Genomic DNA, 23337 nt, shown 5'->3' with positions numbered 1-23337 from the left:
GATTTGTTTTTAATGATTCAGTGTGGTACTTTTTTTCCTTTTTTTTTTTTTTTTAATCCTTGTTAAGAGAACTGTGAGAGAACTTCGTTGTTTGCTATTGTTCACTCTACTATATGGAGTCTGGTAAGCAATAGGATTTTAATAAAAATGAGTAGTGTCCTGGGCATACTGGTAAACTTAAGTTTCTTGCTCTCTAAAAGATGACGTTCTAACAGAATAATAAATAATGTAATTACTCACATTTTTGTGAGTACTGAAATCTAGTATTTAAAACTACTTCTGTGGCTCAAATGGACTCATCTAAGTTCATAAACCTTGGAATTGTGATGCAATCATTCTGGAAATATTGCAAGTAGGAAAGAGAATAGGATTAAGAGAGCCTCATCCTGAGGAGATGTGTCTACTCTACTTTTACATCTGATATTTGCTGAAGGCTCTGATATGGCAGTAAGCCATCCTCAGAAGCTCCAAATATTTTTGCATTTGTCATAGAGATCTATTTACCCCCCAACAGGTGGAATTAAGTCATGCTTAAAGGATACCAACAGCTGCAAGAGCCTGAGATGTTCAGAAGCTGTCTTAAGAATAAGTTTGAGGCCATTCCCTGTTACTGAGGCATAATTGAGGCTTGTTAGGGTCCCCAAACTAAAATAACTGCTATTTTTGTCAGCTACACATCATCTGTTACATCTAAATATTAGAGTGAAAATGTCAGATCTTTTACAAGTGCTATGAAGAATTCCCCTTCCCCACATTCTTTTAGAGGTAGAACAATTCTGGAGGATTTCCAATTTCTCTCCTACTTCTGATTTTCAGTGCCTCCAACTTTTCATTCTGCCTACCTGATCACACAGCGGGTGCTTAATAAATTATGGTTTAAGAGTAGTTGTAATAAAGTGGACTTCTTATACAAATGTGGCATTACTTAGCAGTCTACCTTCAATAAGGCATATGATCTGAATTGTTTTCTTGGTAGTAGGAATGTATTCCCTTATTGCATTTTGATATTTTAACATAGGAAGTCAAAGCTGGGAGAGATCTTAGAGATCATTTAGTCTAATTTCTTATTTTATAGAGAAGAGATGGATTAAGTTGTTAAACTAGCAGAGTAGCTAGTGGGAGAGCCAGGAACTTAAGCTAAAGTTCTCAATGACTTCTCTTTTCCATCATACCATGATGATTTGCAGTTTCATTTATTCAGTATAAACACCAAGTACTATTTTGTTATCTAGTCTCTTGTGTAACCAAGGAAATAGATTTTTGAGACAACTGATCCAAGGGAAAAGTTTGGGTATGGGATGGCAGCTGTAATGGAAAGACATTCTGAGACAGGATAGTCCTGACTCTGCCACTAATACTATGGAACTTTGGAGTCACCAATCTTGAGCTCAGTTTCTTCTCCTATAAAAAGAAGAATTTAGATTGGATAATTTCTAAGATCTCTTAAAGCTCATTCTTTGGTGGTGAAATCAAATGTATGATTTTGGCTTCATTAGCTCAGTCTTATAATGAGCAGAACTAACCAAACATACAGTCACTTTAGGCTCCCCAGAAAATTGCTATTTTGTTCAATTCTACATCTGTTATGTTTGAGTATTAGCATTCAAATAAGTCCTTGCCAAATTAGTATGCAGGATTCTTCCTTTCCAATCTTATTTATTAAGTGGGATGAATGGTAGTTGATTAAGGGTAGAGAATCCTTAGGAATGCAAAGTCATAGACAGTATAACATGGAAGTTGACTTTTTCTCCCTCTTTTGTTCCCTTTTCAAGTACTTATAAACCTTTATTATATCCACATTACTAGAAGGGCTTTGAAAGATTTAGAATGTACAAAGAAAGTATCATAGGATTCAGAATTGGAGAGGACCTTAGATCTGGTGGCTTCATAGATGAGGAAACTGGGATTTGGGAGTTGTGGTGGGGGAAGTAAAGACCAATACAACAGTAAATGGCAGAAGTGAATGGAAGGGATAATATGGTGCAATAGAATACCTAATAATCTTTCCAGACCTATTTCTTCATCCAAAAAATTAAGAAATTAGACTAAATGACCCTAAGGACACTTTTAGCTCTAAATCTATAATCCTATGAGTCGAACCAAAGCCTTATTCTAAATCTAACCCAACTATGCACTAAATATTCAAATTTCAGGAGGAAAATTTTGTTATGAAATGAATTTGCTTGACCAATTTACCCATAAGCATTTATTAAGTGCCTATTCCATTCCAAGCATTGCATTAGGTGCTGGAAATTCTTTTAGTTGAAAAGTCTGTGGTACAAGAAAGCCTGATATTTCCCAATAATATTGAAATATCCTATGTTCTTTGCTGTTGTTTAGTCACTTTCAGGACTACCTCTTTGTGATCCCATTTGTGATTTCTTTGACAGAGATATTGGAATATTTCCTTCTCTCACTCATTTTACAGATGAGGAAACTGAGGCAAGCAGGGTTAAGTGACTTGCCCAGCGTCATCCATCTAATAAGTGTCTGAGGCCACATTTGAACACAAACCCAGCACTCTACCTATTGTGGCAACTACTTACCCTCTTTCATGTTCTACCTCCACATTATTATACAACTTTTGCAGAAAATTTTTTATTTAACAGATTGTTGTTGTTGTTTAAAGGGATATATAATGAGATTATAAAGTCCAGATAGAGCCAGATTGTGAAGAGTTTTAAAAGCCTAACAGAAGAATTTATATTTTATCCTAGAAACAAATCCTAGTTTATCGAGTCACAGGACAGATATGGATATGACCTATAGATAAATCACTTTGGCAGCCTTAGAGGACAGATGGGAATGGAGAGAAACTGGAGGCAGGGAGATTGGTTAGGAGGCTATGTAAGTAGTTGAGGTGAGAAGTGAAGCCAGCCTGAATTAGGGTGACCAGGATTCAAACAGGTTTGAATGGAGAGATATCCTAGAGGTAGAAAAGGCAAGATTTGATGGAGTTGATATATGGGATGAGAGTGAGGGTGATGATGACACCGAGGTTGAGAACCTAGGTGACCGGGAGGATGGTGGGTCCTATCATAGTAAGAAGGAATTTTGGAAGAGGAATGGGTTAGAAAACAAAGATGAACTCTGTTTTTGACATAATGAGTCTGATTTGACTATATCCATTTTCCAGTGAGCAACAGTTGGTGCTGCATACTGGAGCTCAGGAGAGACTGGGGCTGGGGTACATGGACCTGGGAATCATCTCTATAGCTTATTGAATTCATAGAAGTTGATGAAATCACCCAGGGATATATGCAGAGAAAAGTCGAAATGGCATAGGATAGAGCTTAGGGGGACACCCAAAATGAATGAGAAGGGATAGAGAAAAGGCCACGGAGGAGTCTCAGGAGGGAGTGGTTAAACAGGTAGGAGCAGTACTCACAAAGGAAAGAATGTCTAGGGGAGGAAAGTGATCTACATTGTTAAATCCTCAAGAAGGATGAGAATTGAGAAGACATTTTTATTTGGCAATTATAAGATCAAGGATATTCCCCCAAGCGCCTAGCACAGTCTTTACACACAGTAGGCGCTTAATAAGTATAATGAATCCAAATAAACCTAGAGAATATAAAAAAAGATTTAAGAAAGATAAGACTGTTCAATTTTCAAACGCGAAATTGTTGAAATAAGAACGAGGTCTTTTTTTCTCTTTCTTCCTTTCTTCGCTTTCTTTTTCTTTTCTTTTCTTTCTTTCTTTTTTTTTTTTTTTAAACCCTCGCCTCTGTGAGAAAGCTAGTAGCTCTCTTTATTCTACAACCTTATAACTGACAGGGAGGTTAACTTATAGTTAGTGTGGGCCAGGGCTCTCCTTTGGCCAATCACCTCCACAGATTTCGGGGAGGGAGGCGGGCCCTGCAGCACCGCCTCTTCGCTTCGGAAGGGGGCGGGCCTCCTTGGTTTCTTGCACCGCCGCATTGAGGCTATCTGGCAGTCTATCGAACCAATGGAAACGAAACAACTGGTTTGAATGAGCCAATCCCGGATAAGGAAGAGGCGGGGTCTCGGACTCATATAAAAAGAGGGGCCGGGGAGCATTAGGGTAGAGGGTGGGTTTTTGTGTTTGCGTGTCTGTGTGACTGTGAGTGTGTCCAGTTGGACTTTGTCCGAGAGCGCCGCTGTTCTCTGTCTGTTCGCCTGTGCGTCCCCCCAGCCCGGTCCGGACCCGGCTTCGCCATGACCACCACCACCACCTTCAAGGGCGTCGACCCCAATGGTAGAAACAGCTCCCGGTAAGCGGAGGAGGAAGAGGAAGAGGAGGAGGATCCTCAGTTAGGGGGAGGGGAGGGGGCGGAGGCCCCAGGCTCGGACCCCATTCCCCAGCCCGGCCGGCTCGGGCTCTGCCGGAGGGCGTGGGTGGAGCGCTGGGATGCTTCGCGCGGCCGCCGGCTTTGGCAGTTGGTCGCGTCCCGTCTCCCGGCTTCTCTCTGGGGCCGATGGAGTAGGGCCCCCCCGGGAGAGAGAAAGAAAGGGGGAGCGAGGCGAGGCTTCTTTGTGTGAGGGGCCGAGCTAGCGCTGGTCGCCCCGCCCGGCTCGTGTACCGGGATGTGGACTCTGGGGCTCGTGATCCTCGCCCCCTGCCCGAGCCAGGGCGGGCCTGAGCGTTGTAAAAAGGGGGGGGGGGTAGCTTTCTTGGGGAAGCGGTGAGGGAGTCCTTGAGCCCTCCCCAACCCCGTACACACACACAAACGCGCACACACTCATTTCGCGGTCAAGCTCAGCCCCGATCCCAGCCTGGGTTACCTGTCGTAGTCTGCAAGAGCCCCGACTTGTGGCTCTTGCCTTGTCCCTCGCCCCCCACGCCCTAAGCCGAGCCCGTGGCTGGGGCATCCAACCCCCTCCTCCTCCCTCCCTGCGGGGAGGATGCTCTAGTGTCTGGGTGTAACCCACTGCCTCCTCGCAGGACTGGATGGGAGAGGCTCGGGAAAGTAAGTGAGCTTCCCTTTGACAAAGGAAGGCTCTCCACCCCACCCACCTCCGCCCCTGTCCAAGCGCACCTGAGAAGTGGGGGGCCCAGAGGCCCTTCCCGTGGCCCACCGTTTTAGACTTCCCCCTTTTATTCCTTCCTCTTCTGCTTTTCCCCTTTTGCATTTCTCCCGGGAGTTCTTTCTCCCGCTTCCCGGTTGCCGTAGCCTCCTGCACTTGGGTGGGGCTGGAGGCACATCTATTGTCTCTTGTGTGGCCGCTCCACCTGGGAAGGCGCTTCTCGGCAGGCTGGGAGGCAGAGTTGTCGGTTTCTCCTTAACTCGGCCTGGTGGTTTTGGGGGAAGTGGGGATTTATGGGTCCTTTCTGAAACCCTTTAGGCCCTTAACTTCCTGGAAAGATTTGTGGGATGCTGGCTTTCTTTAAGGTGTCTACATTGTTTAAGCTAATCGGACACTGTGGCTTTAAGGGTATTCCAGCCAGCCTGAAAGAAGCATGCTCCTTCCAGGTTGGAGGAGGCTTAGATTCTACTTTGTTTGAATGTGCCTCAATTCTCCCGTTGATCTCTCTATCAGTACTATCTTGACAAGTACCTGGTATTGGGGTCCTAGGGAAATGTTACATAGGGAGCCATTTTGTGGGGCAAAGGAGGCAGAGGCATGACAATATTTCATAGGGGCATTCGGAAAGGGGTTAGATAAAGTACTTGAACAAAAAACAAGCTGAGATACGGGAGTCTTTTTCAGGGAGCATCTGTAAATCACGTCGTTGATAACATTTTTGAATTCACCTGAAATAAGTGTTGTTTAACAATATAAATCAGGTATTATATTGCTAGTCTTCTTAATGGGTAGTGAAGGAGCTAGAGAAAGGGAGATAATTTGGAACTCAATATTTAAAAATGAATATTAAAAATAAATATAAAATCAGGATAGACAAGATTTTTTTTAAAAAGCAATTAATGACAGGCTATTGGGGAAAAGTGAGCAACATTTATTAGGTGAAACTTAAGAAAATGTTGCTTGCTTCTTGCCTTATCATCTTTAAACTGAAATGTAATTAAATACAAATTAACTTTTTGAAAGGGTACTTTTAGGAAGGAAACCAAGTCTTGGTTTTATATTAACTTGTTTTATTTCATCAGTTTTCTGCCCAGCTGCCTGAAATGGTTAGAATGAGATTGCAAAATTTGGAATTTTCAGGTCATCTTTTGGAATTGATGATTTGGCATACATACAAACACCAATAATACTTTTATTTTTCTTTGCAAAACATTTTAGACACTGAGTTTTATTGAAAACTTTTATTGTCTACCATTAAATTACTATGGAAATTATGATTTTCATAATTCATCTTGACCCTGTATTATTGTTACTTTCACTGTTCGTTCTATTTCCTGTGTTTCCAGAACTTCCTTTACTCATCTTTGCCAGATTTGTACAATATCAAGGGTTCTTAACCTGAGGTCTAGGAAATTTGCTTATTTAAAATAATTTTAACTATGAATTGTTTCCTTTGTAGTCTTATGTATTTTATATATTTACCTTATTCTAAGAAGAGATCCATAGCCTTTACTAGCTGCCAAAAGGGAGACAACCATGACACAAAAAAGTTAAGAACCTCTGCTCTACATAATTGGTTTTGAGGTTCTCCTCTGTCCTTGGTAAAAATAAAATTATTTTACAGAGGTAAGGTTGGAGAATCATTTTTTTTTTTTTGAAAATGTATTTTACCACAGAAAAAATGGACATGTTATTTAGTAATCATTAAATGTTTGCTACTGAATTAGTTGTAGCTTGTATTATCCAAGGAGACAATATCCTCTACATTTTAAACAGAGGCTATTTGATTTTTAAATCTCCTCAATCTGTTTAGAGATTTTCTACTTACTGCTGTAAATGTCATCCACAGCCTTACTCTGTTGTGGGAGGCCATGATGTTGGCAGTTGTAGAAAGAACACAGACCTTTAGGATGGGACAAAGCTTTTGCTTTTTTAAACTTTTTTTAAATGTTTGTTTTACAATATAAATCAGATATTATATTGCTAGTCTTCTTAATGGGTAGTGAGGGAGTTAGAGGGAGGGAAGCAATTTGGAACTCAATATTTAAAAATGAATATTAAAAAATTGTAAAATCAGGATGGACAAGATTTAAGAAACAGGAAAAATAAACTCCTCAGTGTCTCAGTTCTGAATACATTTAATAATATAAAGAGTTTACTGTGTCTATCTTCTTAGTTAAAAGAAGCTTTCCAACCCTAAAAGTGAAGGGGAAGTGGACTGAAGCTAATTGACTAGAATAATTCAAGAAATTTAGCTGATAAGATCATAGATTTAGAATTAGAAGAGATCTTAGAAGCTATTTAACCCAACCTCATTTTGCAGATGAGAAAACTAGAACTAGGGTCCTTTTATTTTAAATCTAGTGGCATAATATATGGTATAGATAATACTTTAGCATTTAGTGCTTGTATGACTTATAAAGCACTTTCCTTAATCAGACCTGATATTAGATATTATCCCCATTTTATTAATGAGGAAACTGATTTTGTTGTGACTTGTCCATAGCTCACACAGTTGAGAGTATAGTGAGTGTAAGTGCTGGGCTTGGAGTCTGCTAGAGTTAAGCTCAAATATCACAGCTGATGGTTAGCTGGAGGAATCTCTTCTCTCTTTTAATATTTAACAAACATGAGTGCATTCTATGTGTCAGGCACTGGAGTATAGAGAAAAAGGTGAAATAGTTCTGTCCTCAAAGAGCTTACACAGTGTATTGGAGGACAGATTGTGTGTGTGTGTACACACATACATAATACAAATTTATTTGTGTTATACAAATAATACAAAATAAATCAAAGTAATTTGTAGGAACAAAGATACTAGTAACTGTGATAATTGAGCTCAAGAATTCTAATAGGTAAAAGATAAGGAAATGGTGGGGAAGAGTACAAACTGTGTAAGGACTTAGAACCAGAATACAGAATGTTGTGTGTGAACAGTAAGAAGGCCAGTTGGCTAGAACGGGACCAATGTATTATGCCTAAATAAGAGGAGTTTGTATTTGACCCTAGAGGTAATAGGTAGTCATTGAATTCATTGAGCTGGAAAGTGCTTGTATTTTAGGAAAATTATTTTGATAGCTTTATGGAACATGAATTGGAAAGAGAAGAGTCCTGAGACAGGGAGACCAGTTAGGAGGTTACAACATTAGTCCAAGTAAGAGGTCATGAGTGTAAAGGCAAACAGGTTGGTAATTTTGTAATTATAACAAGGACAGTTTCTAGGTGTTGAGGCAGAATTGACAAAACTCAGCATGTAGGTATATGAGGTAAGATGTAGAATAAGGGGTCAGGGTTGTGACCCTTTGTTACTGGAAGGAGAAGGATATCCTTGATAGAAATAGAGAAGTTGCATGATGCTTGGGGGAGGAAGTGGGGGGGGGGGAGAGAGAAAGTTCTGTTTTGGACATCCTGGAAATGGGAAATGTCCACTCAGTTGTTAGTGATGAAGTAGAGTTCAGGAAGTCTCTAAATCTGAGAATTATCTGTGGAGAAAATATAATTAAACCCATGGGAGTTTAGAGTATAGAAAGGGCCCAAGATATAGAACCTTGGGGTATAATCAAATTGAAGATCATATGTGGAATATGAACCAGCAAACAAGACTAAGGAAGGGGATGATCAGGGAAATGGGAGGAGAATCTAGAAAGCAGTGCCACAAAACCCAGAAAAGAATTTCCAAGAGAAGAATATGGTTAACAATGTCAAATGTTGCAAAGAGGTCAAGAAGGATGAAGAAAAGTCCATCAAATTTCAGTTGAACTAGGAGGCAATAAATATATATTGCTTTTTCTGTGAGTTTTATTTTGAAAGAGAAGAGGGAAATAGTATCATCTAGTGAGGGCTTGGGGCAGATTAGGGTCTTTATGTAAGTTAAAAAGGACTAATAAGGAGAGATAATTAGAATTGTAGGAGGGAACTGCTGGAGAGGATGTGATTGATCAGGGATATACTTAAAGAGGTTAGTCTTGTCTCTTCAGAGTAAAAGATTGACTTGGGGATGAGATCTTGGGTTTTTGAGATAGAAAACTGGGGAAAAGAGGAGTTTATGGTGATTGTCTCCTTTTAGTAAAGTGTGGAGGAAGACCTTCCAGTGTGTAGGGAGGAGAAAAGGGGTTGTGCTGGTAGGCTTGAATAGTTATTATCCACTGGCTAGGGCAGCACTTGGAAGCTATAGAAAACCAAGTAGGGAGGAGTAAAAGATCCCCACTCTGTGGACTTAGGAAATTAGCTGAGCCTGATGAAACTGAAGAAAAAAGAGTTTTGGTATGGAAGAGTGGGACCTGGGACCCAAACAATTAAAGCTTTTCTTCCAGAAACCAAAATGGGGAACCAATGTCTCTGAACTGTAGGTTAGGCTACAGCAATGGATAAAATAAAGAGGGCAGCATCTAAACAGAATTTAGTGCTGTAAATCTAGACAGAACTGAGTAATAAGAGATCATAAATGGAATTTACCTTAACTGTGAAGTGTTTACGTCCCCAAATTTCTTAGTTCTCTTTAGAACTGTGTGATGGACAGAGTTGGTGAAAAATGAGGGGAAGATCAACTTTTTATCCATTAGTATCAATGATAATGAAGAATTAATTTAAATCTTAGCAATGGAGGGGACCGTTTTGTTTACAACTTCTTAGAATAGTGAAAATGATTTAAATTAAATTTCATATCAGTTATTTGTAGTGGTATGAGAAAGCCCACCCCACTTCCTAAAAAAGTAACATTAAAACCAAAACAATCAGCTATATTAACACATCTGACAATGTATCAACATTCTGTTCTAGTAGCTAGGTCATAACCTCTGCTAGGAGGATTGGAAGTTTTTTCCTTTGTTCCCAAGGACCTTCACTGGTTTTTAGTCATCTCTTCATTTATATTACTATAGGGAACCATATAGTTTTCTTTTTAAGTTTTCTGCTTATTTTATTGCATTATTACACTTCCCCCCCCCCCATGTTTCTCTGAATTCATTTATTATTCCTTACTGCATAATAGAATTTTATTTTACTTGTATGACATTTTTCTCTTAGCCATTCCTCAACTGATAGGCACATAGTCTCTTTCTATTTCTTTGCTACTACAAAACGTTGAGTCCAAAATTTAAGATCACATCTGGCATTTTGGTGGATTGTCCAGAAAATCCTAAATGGGGTCATGGAAGAGTTGAACTTGACTGAAACTTACAATAACAACAAAAACAAAGGAACCCAGTAAAATTCAGAAAGAATCCTGAATTTTAAGCATCTTCATGATACTTCAGAATAATTCTTAGCTTTTGAGTAAAATGTGTTGGTCTTTTTGCTTAGTTGCCAATTTTCATTAGAGATCATGGGCAACATTAATATTATGTATAAACATCTTAGATGATGCTGAGATTGAAGAGATTGCCTTATTTCCTACCATAATCTGTGCTTCAATAACTGGTAAAAATTCATTTATATCATTTCCTCATTTGGTTTCTTAGAAATTAGTTATAGATGGACCATTTTGGAGACTAAAGTCTTTATATATATATATATAATTTATTATTTTTTTTTATTTATTATAATAACTTTTTATTGACAGAATCCATGCCAGGGTAATTTTTTTTTACAACATTATCCCTTGCACTCACTTCTGTTCCAATTTTTCCCCCCTCTCCCTCCACCCCCTCCCCTAAATGGCAAGCAGTCCTATATATGTTGAATATGAGACTAAAGTCTTTTCCACTCCAAAATCCATTTTGTAAACCAAGAAACTGGTAGTACAAGCTTTTTAGTAAAAGTACTCAATTGTGCCCAGGTAGTTTTAATTTTCTATAGAAATTTGAGTGTTGGTTTACCAAGGCTTCCAACAGAGCTTTTATTTATGATAAAGTGTTATTATTCAGAGGTAAGCTTGAACTGAGAGTTCAGTTTTCCTTAGTAGTCCTGTCTGCATTTCTTCCTTGGAAAGTTTTTTTTAAACCCCTGGCTTTCTTTTCTTTTCTTTCTTTCTTTCTTTTTTTTTTTTTTTGAATAAAAATTTGTAAAACTGTTGGGCTATTGATGAAGCTTTGTTCCTTTATTTCTAGGGTGTTACGTCCTCCAGGTGGTGGATCTAATTTTACTTTGGGCTTTGATGAGCCTACAGAACAACCAGTAAGAAAGAATAAAATGGCATCTAATATTTTTGGAACACCTGAAGAAAATCAACCTTCTTGGGCCAAGTCAGCAGGTATTCCTCATTTGCATGAACTCATCTTACCTTTCAAAAGTGATATATTCCCTGCTTAAACAATCTTAACTGTGTAGTGTTCATGAGGAAAACATTAAACCCATAAATGGAAAGTTTTAATTTTTTATTAGGGAAGATATTGCCTAGAAATAGTTATTATCCTTTGGACAAATTGATAAGTTTTTCAAGACTCTTTAATAACTGTACTGTTTCCTTTTTAGTCATTACACTGTTGAATTTTAAGACTTACTCTTATTTTTAGGTGCTCAGTCGAGTAGGGATAATTCTGAACTATCTGGACTCCAAAGAAGAAACTCTTCTGAAGCAGGTTCTGGAGATTTTTTAGGTCCAAAGGTTAGTATGGCAAATTATGATGCAAAAAGAATGCTTTGAGATTAAAAAATAACAACACCACAAAAAATTAAACAATAATTAACAGCTACCTAGTGCCTTAATATTTGTGAATTGCTTTACATCTCTCACCCCCAACAAATTCACATGGCACTACTTCTATGGAAGGTATAGCCCACATAAGAAAATTAAGATCCCTTGGGCTTTTGAGGCTGAGCTCTTAACACATACTTGAATTTCTCCCTTAAACCAAGAATGCCCTCTGTTATCTAACTATAATGCTTTAAAAGCATAGACTCTGTTCTACTCAGTCACTTTAAAGATGAAGAAATTGAGGTCTAGAAAGATTATGACTTGACCCAAACCTCACAATTACACATTAATGTAACAAAACTAAAGTGAGAATCTAGGTTTCTAAGATGTTTTATTCTTCAGGTCTGCTGGTGACCACTATATATAGAATTGGGGGAAAGCTAGTTTAACTTTTTGGCAAATAATTTCTAATTGTTTGGTGAGGTTTTAATCCTTATCGAAGACACAATGTGCATATCTGCTCTTGTTAAACAGTGGTGTAAATGACAGGAAAACACCTCAAAAAACTGAATTTCTATTCTTTTACTACTTAAAAATTATGAAAAGGTCTCAGATCATTGCTGAGGAACTTGAATCTGAGGAGCTTCTTCATTGGATTAGATCAGTTAACAAACATTTATTTAGATAACCCCTAATGTCCCTTTCAGTTCTAAATCTATGCTCCTGTGAGTCTCAGGGAATTTGGAAATGATATCCTATACTCTTTTAAGAGGTTGGGATAAATGGGTTTATTTCACACTGATAAGAGTTCAAGGTTTAAAAAAAAAACAACAAACCAAAATAGACCAATCCACAACTAAATGACTGTAAGCCACAATATTAATTCACTTGATAGTAAGAACATTCATACAAAATGTTCAGTTTGGCTCTGTTGATTGGTTAAAGGTAAAAGTTATTTGTAAACCAGATGAACACAATCGTAATTTCTCTGACTGAAAAAAATGAGATTTTTTAAAAAGGTAAAAGAAGATATAGAACTCAGATCACCTCAGCTAAAGATTAGGACTGAACAATTTAAAAAAGCTTTTGATATATCTAAATTTTTCTTTATTGTGCTATGCAAATATAAATTTGTTAGAAGACATTAAAGATAGAAGTTTTAAAATAAGAATTGCCTCTTGAATTGATTTGTGGATTTCATGATTGTTTTTAACAGAAATTAAAAATACTAACATCCTTATCATTCCAGCTAGCTTTTTTATGCCAAAACTCAATTGGATATTAGGTCAAAAAGATTTTTGTAGCCATTGTCTCTCAAATAGTCTTTAAGTAAAACATAACTTATAAGCTGCTGGCTGCCGAGTTCACTTGTATCTGTATTGTCAAGTGTTGGATACAAAGTCTTATTTTTTCTTTTCTTTCTCTTTATAGGGAGAAGGTGATGTGCATGGTGAGTCCAACTAATTTATTTCTGTTCCATATATGGTTTTTTTTTTTAAACACATATAAGGGGTATTGTTTTAGACTAAGTTGTTCTGGAGAAAATGAGGTTGGTAGAATAAATATACTGGGCATGAAACTGGTTCCTGCTGTAATTCTTAATTGCCGTGAAAGTTAAATGTATAAACTATTCTACAGAGAATGGAGAAAAAAAATATTAGGGACTGACTCAATCTTATTATGGACCAGGAACTGTGCTCTATTGTGCCCAGATTTGAAAGTATTATGCTGTTATTTTTCATGCCTTAATAAGCAATGAGCAGTGGTAATTATTGGACAATTTTGGGGCATTTTTGGTTTAAAAAGGTAAAAATGGAAGCTTTCTTTAAAAAAATACAATAAGTATCTAATTATATTTTAATGTATTTAACATCTACTGGTCATCCTGCCATCTAGGGGAGGGGGTGGGGGGGTAAGAGGTGAAAATTTGGAACAAGAGGTTTGGCAATTGTTAATGCTGTAAAGTTACCCATGCATATATCCTGTAAATAAAAGGCTATTAAAAAAAAAATACAATAAAATGAGCCCCAGAAAGTCAAACAAATGAACAAAAAAACCAGTTGCCTCCCTTTCTCCCAACCAAATCCACAAGTCCTGATATTTGATTACTTTTATCTTTGTTTCATTAGCCAGGTATGCTTCTTTTCAACTTTAGTAAACAAATTTTTTAAGGCTTAATGGTATAAGACTTGTGATTTTTTTTCAGTAAGAGAATTTTATTTACTATTTCATGAATGTTGACCTTTAGAGTTGGGTGCTAAGTACATAAATTGAAACCTAATTTGACAAATATCAAACCTGTAATTTTAATGAGAGAAATAAAAATATCAATCAGTACTTTTAAAAAAAAAAAACTTTTTAATATAACTGCCATCTGTAAGAATATGGCAGTCTTAGTGTCTGATCAATCTCTTTTCTTAGTCATGAGTCACTGTTTTATATATATATATATATATTTCTTACTTTTGAGACTAAAACTTTTTGAGCACAAAATAATCACCCACAAGCACAATTTCTTTGGTAAAGAATCAAGTCAATTCTTTAAATTTGAATATGGTTCAGTTCTTTGAAACCATCTTAGAAATTAGAGTTCAGTCATTTCTGTATTGGTCTAAAGATTTACAAATGCGAGGTGAGGTGAAGAGACTGTGTTATTGCTGATTGTTCAGTGATCTTGATAAAGTAAAAATAACAGACTGCTGTTCTTATAATGTTTTTTAAGTGCCTAGTGAGTGCAGTAGGCACTTAAATGTTATTTTAAATTGGAAATAATGCTGTGAGAATTCTTTAATCCTCATTCTGGACCAATAAAATGGTATCTCTCCTTTGGCTACAAAGGACAAGTACTTTAAATAGTGTAAAATCTAGCCTTTTAAGCCTTAAACTTTGAATATAAAGAAGTGATATAAAAATATTATTATTGTTCCTTTATATCAGACTTAAGTTTCTTTTGATAGACCAGATTACCTCTCCTACATAGTTTTGTGGTAGTTTTTGTTAGAAAAATATACCAGTGTATGACATTGTTCATGTGGGCCTTTGTTATAGATGAAATTGTTATCAATGTCTTCCTGATGATTGCAGTCACTGAATTTCCTTACAAAGAATTCTAAATTGATCAATATTAACTGAAATTCCTGGTATGATAGAAGAATATTGAAGGGAAGTTCTAATGGTAATATGATTTTTTGGTATCAGTTTTAGAATTTACATATTAAAACCCATTCAAGTGATATATATCTCTTGATTTGCATATTTTGTCATAGTACTTTAAACTCTTTTTTTTTTTTTTTTTTTTCAGATTGTAAAGAATTTATTTTTTTTTTTTTTTAAATTTAATAGCCTTTAATTTACAGGATATATATACATGGGTAACTTTACAGCATTAACAATTGCCAAACCTCTTGTTCCAATTTTTCACCTCTTACCCCACCCCCCCCACCCCCTCCCCTAAATGGCAGGATGACCAGTAGATGTTAAATATATTAAAATATAACTTAGATACACAATAGTACTTTAAACTCTTAATACACTATTTTAGCTTATCTGGCATTCTCCATCATCATAATCATAGTTAACCTTTATATCATACTTGAGGTTTACCAATTATGACTAACTTGTGATCCTTAGTTACAGAGCATGGAATAATCTGTGATTTTATTTACTAAAAAGTTAGTATTTTAGTTATGAAATTTCTGTTAAATATCTTACCAATCCAATTGAATACCCCCCTCCCCCATTTGCTATTCTTATTCCCCAGCCCTTTCCTCATAGATAAATTATATGTCAAATTACACAGCATGTTTTTCTTTTTATGCTCATATGAAATGAGCCACCTAAACATTCTGAACTCCTAGCTACTTATATTTATATATTTTCCATTTACATTGAGATGTATGTTTGACTCTGCCTTGTGAAAATATCTCTTAGGCTATCTGGATGCTGGGAGTCAAATTTTAGAGGGATCTTTTCAGAAATTTAATATAAGTTACTTTAATCATTACATAGTTCCCCTTTGTATTCTCTTCCATCTTATGCCCCATTTCCCAAAAAAGAGGATCTTGAAGAGATTTTGGCTAACCAACATGAAAAAAGTGACTCGTAATATTTAAACTAGTAGTCTCTACCTGTGGTCTCTGTAAGAGAATATACATTTGTCTCTCTTGAATAAGTTAGACATTGCTTTGGACTCCAAATAGAACAGACGAATTTTTTCTAGATCTAGGATTCAGTGACCTTTATAAATCTCTTCTCAACCCTTCCTTCTCCTACTTCTTTCCTCCCCTCCCCCTGAGATCTTTATTATATACTTAGTATTAGTGTACTAGAGAAGAAAGAAAAGTAGAATTTCCAGTTGGACAAATAAACATTTAGATCTCAAGGCTTATGCCTTTGTATGTAAAGCTTATGTGGAACATTCTATCTTTATAAAGACCATGTTCTTCTTTTGATATAAAACAGGCCTAAGAGTAGGGGAAGAAATAAATGATATATTCCAAAACTGACCTAAGGAAGTGAAAGCTGCCATTGTAGAACTGTAGCTTGATTCTCTGTGCTTCGGATGTATTCATTAACTGTGCAATCCAAACAAACAATGAAGTATTGAACATGAACCAATTAATTCAGATTTTCAGAAGTTCTTTATAATGCTGAGTGGGTAGGCAGTGTCAGATCAACTTTAGCATAAGCCAGCTATCAATTCAAGATCATATCTTGAAATCATGACTCTTTAAAACATATGCTAAAAGTTCAGCATATAAATTCCAGAAGCTTTCCCATTTTACTTTCCCTCTGAACTGTCTTTTATTCTCTTCTGTTAATTTGTAAAAAAAAAAAAAAAATGTTTCCTCAGTGCTTTTATTTTTTGGCATTGTCATTACTAGACCCATCCTCAAATAAAAGAGCTGTATAATATACACACACACACACACACACACACATACATACATACACACTTTGTAACAAGATAACACAGTCATACTAAACAGATCCACATATTTGCTATGTCTAGAAATGTGTTCCTGTCTTATTCTTTATTTATTCACCTCTTTGGCCTCCTCACGTTTCTCTGAATCTTTACAATAAGACATCATCATTTTAAAAATTCTTAATTGATAGACATTCACTTAGTTTCTAGTTCTTTGCTACAAGACATTAAGCTATGAATGTCCTTTCTGTTGATCTCTTTGGGGTATAAACCTAGATATGGCATCTGTTACAAGGTCATAGGATATTATGTACACTTTAGTGATATTTTGGGGATAGTTCCAAATTGTTTTCCAGAATGCCTGAATCATGTCATAGCTTCACCAGCAGTGCACTTACTTGCATGCCTATTTTCTCTCAGCCCCTTCCACATTTGTCATGTTCCTTTTTTTGTCATCCTTGTCCATTTGATAGGGGTGAGGTGGAATCTCAGGCTTGCAGAACTCAAGTTTAAATCTCACATCTTTCAACATAGACACATAACTTAGAGATAAAAAGCTGCATCACAAATTAGAGAATGGAAGGAGATGCCCATAACAACTATAAGAATATATACAGGTTTGATTATTTGAAATTGAAAAAAGGCTTTACATAAAGAAAATGCAGAGAGAAAAGAAAGCTAACTTGGAAAAAAGAAAACTTGGTAGCAAATTTCTCTGATAAAGAACAAAAGCTATAAATAGGTGGTCAAAAGATATTAACAGACAGTTTTGAGAAGAAAAGCAAGCCATCAAAAACCATGTAAAAATGTTGTAAGTCACAAATAAGTGAAATGTAAAGGGATTGATAGGTGTATAAAAATACTCATAGTAGTTCTATTTGTTGTAGCCAAGAACTAAAAGTCAAGTTGGTAATTCCCAACCTCTTCCCTCCATCAGCTAGGAAACAGGTGTATAAATTATGATACATGAATGAAAAGACAGATTCAGGAGAACAATGTATACAATAACATTTAAAAAAAAATAATTATAACTTTTTATTGACAGAACCCATGCCAGGGTAATTTTTTACAACATTATCCCTTGTACTCACTTCTGTTGCGACTTTTCCCCTCCCTCCCTTCACCCCCTCCCCCAGATGCCAAACAGTCCTATACATGTTAAATATGTCACAGTATATCCTAGATACAATATATGTGAACCGAACAGTTCTATTGTTGCACAGGGAGAATTGGATTCAGAACGTAAAAATAACCCAGGTAGAAAAATCAAAATGCAAACAGTTTACATTCATTTCCCAGTGTTCTTTCTTTGGGTGTAGCTCCTTCTGTCCATCCTTGATCAATTGAAACTGAGTTAGATCTTCTCTTTGTCAAAGAAATCCACTCACATTCACATCAAAATACATCCTCATACAGTATCGTTGTTGAGGTATATAATGATCTCCTGGTTCTGCTCATTTCACTTAGCATCAGTTCATGTAAGTTTCTCCAAGCCTCTCTGTATTCATCCTGCTGGTCATTTCTTACAGAACAATAATATTCCATAACATTCATATACCACAATTTACCCAATCATTCTCCAATTGATGGGCATTCATTCATTTTCCAGTTTCTGGCCACTACAAACAGGGCTGCCACAATCTACAATAACATTGTGAAGGAAAACAATTTTGAGACATAATATTTCTGATCAATAAACAAACTAATCATGACCTCTAGCCACCTGATTAGTCATGTTTCCCACCTCTTGATCAAGTGATGGTAGCTTAGAGGTGCAGAGTATAGACGTATATTTTCAGACAGGGCCAAAGTTTGGAATTGTGTTTTATCACTATGTTTGTTTAGAAGGGTGATGGGCTTTTTGTGTAGGTGGGGGAGGGGAGTAGAAAATTAGTGATAGTAATACTAAAAGTATTAGTAAGTAATACTAAAATAGTATTAAGTAATACTAAAACCATTAATGAGACATTAAAAAAATACAGAAAAAGTTGGACTACTGTGTTAAATTTGAAATGGGAAAGAAAAAAAAAGCTTTTCATAGTGGTGACTATTTTCACATAGGCAGTCCCATTTTGTTTATCCATTTTGTAATTAAATGTTCATGTTTTATGTTTGTCAAGTTCATAATAAAATTAAACAAAAAATTTAAAATGGGAAAAGCTATATAACTATGTGATTTGTGCAATAACAAGGCATTGACTTACTGTTGATTGTAATAAATGAAATAATATGTATTTTTGCTGTGGGTGTAGTCCAGAGCTAAAATGTTGGAAGATAATTGTCCTCTCCTGTTAGAGCTCTGTCCAGAATTTTGAAACTCCTAAATCTTAAGTATAGTAGAAATAGTATTTTATTTTTAAAAAATATTTTTCTAGTTACTACAATTTTTGTCACGTTTTAAAAAATTTTGAGTCTCAAATTCTCTCCTTACTACTGTTCCCCACACTGAGAAGGCAACCAATATAATATAGGTTATACATGTGGGCTCATGCAAAACCTATTTCTATATTAGTTTTATTATAAAATACAGACCTCTATATCCCCTCACTCTACCCCCCCCCAAAAAAAAAAAAACTAAGAAAAACAAAGTATAAAAAAGTATACTTCCATCTGCATTTGGACTCCCATCAGTTCTTTGTTTGGAGGTGGATAATATAATTCAAGAGTCCTTTGGAATTGTTATGGATCTTTGTATTGCTAAGAATAGCTAAGTCATTTATGATTACTGTGTTGTAGTTACTGTATACAATAGTTTCCTTTTCTGTTCACTTCACTTTTGCATCAGTTTATGTAAGTTTTCCAGTTTTTTGAAGTTTTTTGAAACAATCCTGCTCTTCATTTCTTAAAGCAATACTATTTCATCACAACTTGTTCAGCCATTCCCCAATTGATGGGCACTTCATCAGTTTCCAATTCTTTAACATCTCAGAAAGTTGTTTTTGTTTACATTTTTCTAATCAATTAGTGATTTACAGCACTTTTATTTTTTAAATAAGGTTTTCTTTTAATGTTCAATGTCTTGATTGTATCTAGGATATACTAGGACATATTCAACATATATAGGACTGCTTGCCATCTAGGGGAGGGGGTGGAGGGTGGGAGGGAAAAATCGGAATAGAAGTGAGTGCAAGGGATAATATTGTAAAAAAAAATTACCCTGGCATGGATTCTGTCAATAAAAAGTTACTATAATATAAAAAAAAATGTTCAATGTCTTGAGTACAGTTTCTAGAGAAACCAATTTCCACTCATTGATTAGACTGTGCAAATTAGTTTTATTTATTTATTTTACTTAGGAACTCTATTCAAGGCAATAGTAAGTAAATATTCTTTTACCAGATAATTTAAATATAAACTTAAATATATACTTTTTACTATGAGACTACTGGCTAAAGTAAACCATTATATCTAATTATGAGTGACTTAGGTCTTTAAAAATTTTTTTAACAGACTTGATAGAGTTTCGGAAAGCTTTTCTGTAACCTATGGTGTGGGGTAGACTGCCGATTCTCCTTGAGATGACACCAAGAAACAGGGTCCCTTTGGAGAAAATACTCAGCTACCCTGATCCAGATTTATAATCTCAGTAAAATGAAGACATATGTGATGATTTCTTAAGGTCCTTAACAACTGACTAGAAAACATTCTTGTATCTACTTAATTTACCTCATTTGACTTAAGTTTTATTGGATTTTTCTGTTCATTTTTTAAGGATGTTTCTGCTAAAGCAAAGCAAAATTTACGTCGATAAGTTTGTCTCCATATTTCACACCTTGCAGTGATGTAGTACCTGTTCTTGAATTTTAGCAGGAAAATGTGCCCAAATTTTGGGGAGTGGCTTCACCCAGAAAAATATAGTGAAGCAGTTTTAGACCTATTTTATATCTTCAGGACTTGAAAAAAAATTTTTTTTTCATAGTTGTGTTGATTTGTAGACATAGCTGAATTAACTTATTTTGGCTTTACAATTTGTTTTATACAACAATGAGTTATTATAATTAATGTCTTTCAAAATCACTTAGGGTACGAAATTAAAGTATGTATGATTAAATGTCGAAATCACTCTTTGTTGGAATGAAAATTAAAAAGCATATTGTAAACTTATAATAAATTCTTTTTAAATTATTATTATAGCTTTTTATTGACAAAACATATGCATGGATAATTTTTCAACATTGACCCTTGCAAACACTTCTGTTCCAACTTTTTCCCTCCACCCCCTCCTCTAGACGGCAAGCAATCCCATACATGTTAAACATGTTAAAGTATATATGTTAAATCCAATATATGTATACATATTTATATAGTTATCTTGTTGCACAAGAAAAATTGGATTTAGAAAGAAGGTAAAAATAACCTGGGAAGAAAAACAAAATGCAAGCAAAGAACAACAGAAAGAATGCAAATGCTATTTTGTGGTCCACACTCATTTTCCAATATAATAATTTCTAACACTATTTAGGAAAACATTGATTCCAAAGGACTTACATTATGAAATAAGTGGGAGGTGGAGTTTGCACTGTTTAAAATTAATGTATCCAAAGTGATATTTCTTCAAGGGAGAAAAAAGGGAGGTCTGGAAAATAGAAAAAAAGGAAGAGTATCTAATTTGATTTTTTTTATCATGCTAGAAAATGTGGAGGCAGACTTACAAGTTGACCTGGGACAGAATGAAGAGAAATCTGTGCCTGCTGCACCTGTTCCCAGCCCAGTTGCATCAGCGCCAGCACCATCCAGAAGAAATCCACCTGGTGGCAAGTCCAGCTTAGTCCTTGGTTAAATATGACTCTTTTTTCCTCCCCTCCATGCTTGTGAACTGCACAACTTGAGCCTGACTGTACATCTCTTTAAAATTTCTTTCATTAAAAAAAGCACTTTATGTACTACTGCCTTTTTTTTTTTTTTTTTTTTAAACAAGTAATTTCCCCTTTTGTCCAGGTCTGCAGGCCATGGCATAAGTGTTCTCTGTAGTAGCTTGCTGAGGGAACACTTTATGAAGCTTAGAAATGTGTTTTCAAGAACTAAAAGCTCAGTTCTAAATGTGTTAGAGTTTTTTGTACCTAGATGGTTTTTTAAACTCCATTTTTGATCAGCTTTACTGATCAATCAAGGCTCAATAAATCCATGTAAACAGTCTGAAGGTACAGTTCTTCTCAGGCCCCGAAACTCAAAGTTGACTTCATCTCAAACTGTCTCTTTGGTTTCAATCTAATTTATCCTGTAAATATCCTTTGCTCCAAGTGTCCACACTTTACTGTGCCATATGTACCTGTAAAGAGCCCTGGGCCTCATATGCCTTGCTGACTGGAAAGCAGAGAAACTGTCTTTAGATTTTGAACATAGGAATTAAACGTGGTGTAAAACTGATGTCTGACAAGCTGAGCCTAAGACAGGGGAAGGAGAGTTGGGTGTCCAATTGAATTTAGCTGGATTTAAAAACAGTAGAGGAAGGGGAGTGAATCATACAGAAAGTGAGTATTCATCAAGGAATGTATCCTGCAGGGGTATTTTCCCTACAAAATGACTCAGTGCTGTGTGCATGATCATGCTGGTGCTTGACCATGAAGTGAAAGTCTCATCTTTAAAATGTGTTGTAATTTCATTAATCTGGGCTGTTTAAAGTAAACAACAGAGAAGTTTTGAAGCTTTGTGTCCTGTGTTTGTTTTTTTGGGGGTAGGGATAAGAAGTAGATTTTTACTCTTCTACATATTTTGGTTTTTCCCTAAACCTATGAAATTTTCATTTCTTTACTTATTTTTACAACTTACACTTGAGTTTTCCTCCTTGGCTTTAACTTTTAAAACTCAAGAAATGGTATCAAACACTAATTCCCTAAAAACATTTTTACCGGACCTGCTAGACAAACATTCTTTTGATATCAATATGTCACTGATGTCTATAGCTGAAGGCCAGAAAATAGAAAATCAAAAGATTTAGGCCATTCAAAGGGTAGATCCTTCATTAACCACTAAGTGATGGAAAATGATCAAAATTAAGGCCTAATAAAATGATGTCCACATTTAGAAACTGGCTGGTCTTAATTTGGGCCACATTAATTAAGAAAGGAAGCTTTTGAAGAAGAGGAGAGGGAAGCTATGCTTATTAGCATTAGATGGAATAGGTTTTGAAGTAGATAGTGTGCCAGACTTGGAGTCAGGAAGACCCAAGTTCAAACCCAGCATCAGAAACTTAATAGGTGTGTGACCTGGCCAAAATCATTTATTATTATTATCTCAAAAATCTGTAATATGAGCTGGAGAAAGAAATGGCAAACCACTACACTTGCCAAGAAAACTTGAAATGAGTTCAAGAAGAGTCTGACATAACTGACTAAACAAACAACTACTATTGGAAGTTTTTATGTGGCTTGGAGGTAAACCACACATTTTATTTATAATAATAGGTTTCCTCCCACCCAAATATATGCAAAAATAGTTTTCAACATTCACCCTTGCAAAACCTTGTGTTCCAAGGTTTTCTCTCTCCAGTTCCACCAGATTTTATTTTAGCACCAGAACTATCTTCAAGAGTTTCGTATTTATGTTTATTCTTGGCTCTAGGGTTCTTGCTTTGCTCTAGAATGCTTATTTGGAACAATGTCTCATCAAGTACTGACCACACTAACTCTCTTACAAACACTGCAAAACATTTTATTTATTGAACAATGTGAAACTACAATTTTCACCTTTTGTATATACCTTTAACAAAGTCAGGCTGAATCAGACTTGTTAGTTTACATTTTAAAAAACTGATGATAAGTTAATTTTTAAACATGCAAAAAATGTGACTGCCGAAAAAGGTTTTATCAAAAGTTCCCCCTCCCCATCCCGCCTTTCAAATGCTAAG

General features: G+C 35.9%; 1 protein-coding gene across 2 annotated transcripts; it reads left to right on the top strand.

Moving 5' to 3' along the window:
• Window positions 1-4004: 4004 nt before the first annotated feature.
• JPT1 (Jupiter microtubule associated homolog 1) lies at window positions 4005-22135 on the top strand. 2 transcript variants are annotated; one of them, XM_003768476.3, is made up of 5 exons: window positions 4005-4235; window positions 11037-11179; window positions 11442-11533; window positions 12995-13013; window positions 21122-22135. In XM_003768476.3, exons 1-5 carry the CDS (start codon window positions 4180-4182, stop codon window positions 21268-21270), a joined length of 459 nt encoding a protein of 152 aa, XP_003768524.1. In that variant the 5' UTR covers window positions 4005-4179; the 3' UTR covers window positions 21271-22135. The 2 variants fall into 2 exon arrangements, with proteins under 2 accessions (XP_003768524.1, XP_031821634.1); XM_031965774.1 differs by lacking the exon at window positions 4005-4235 and adding an exon at window positions 4443-4931.
• Window positions 22136-23337: the final 1202 nt, after the last annotated feature.

Source organism: Sarcophilus harrisii, chromosome 4 (genome assembly GCF_902635505.1).
Source record: "Sarcophilus harrisii chromosome 4, mSarHar1.11, whole genome shotgun sequence".
In the NCBI taxonomy this organism is placed as follows: Eukaryota; Metazoa; Chordata; class Mammalia; order Dasyuromorphia; family Dasyuridae; genus Sarcophilus; species Sarcophilus harrisii.
This window is presented reverse-complemented; position numbering and strand designations above follow the sequence as displayed.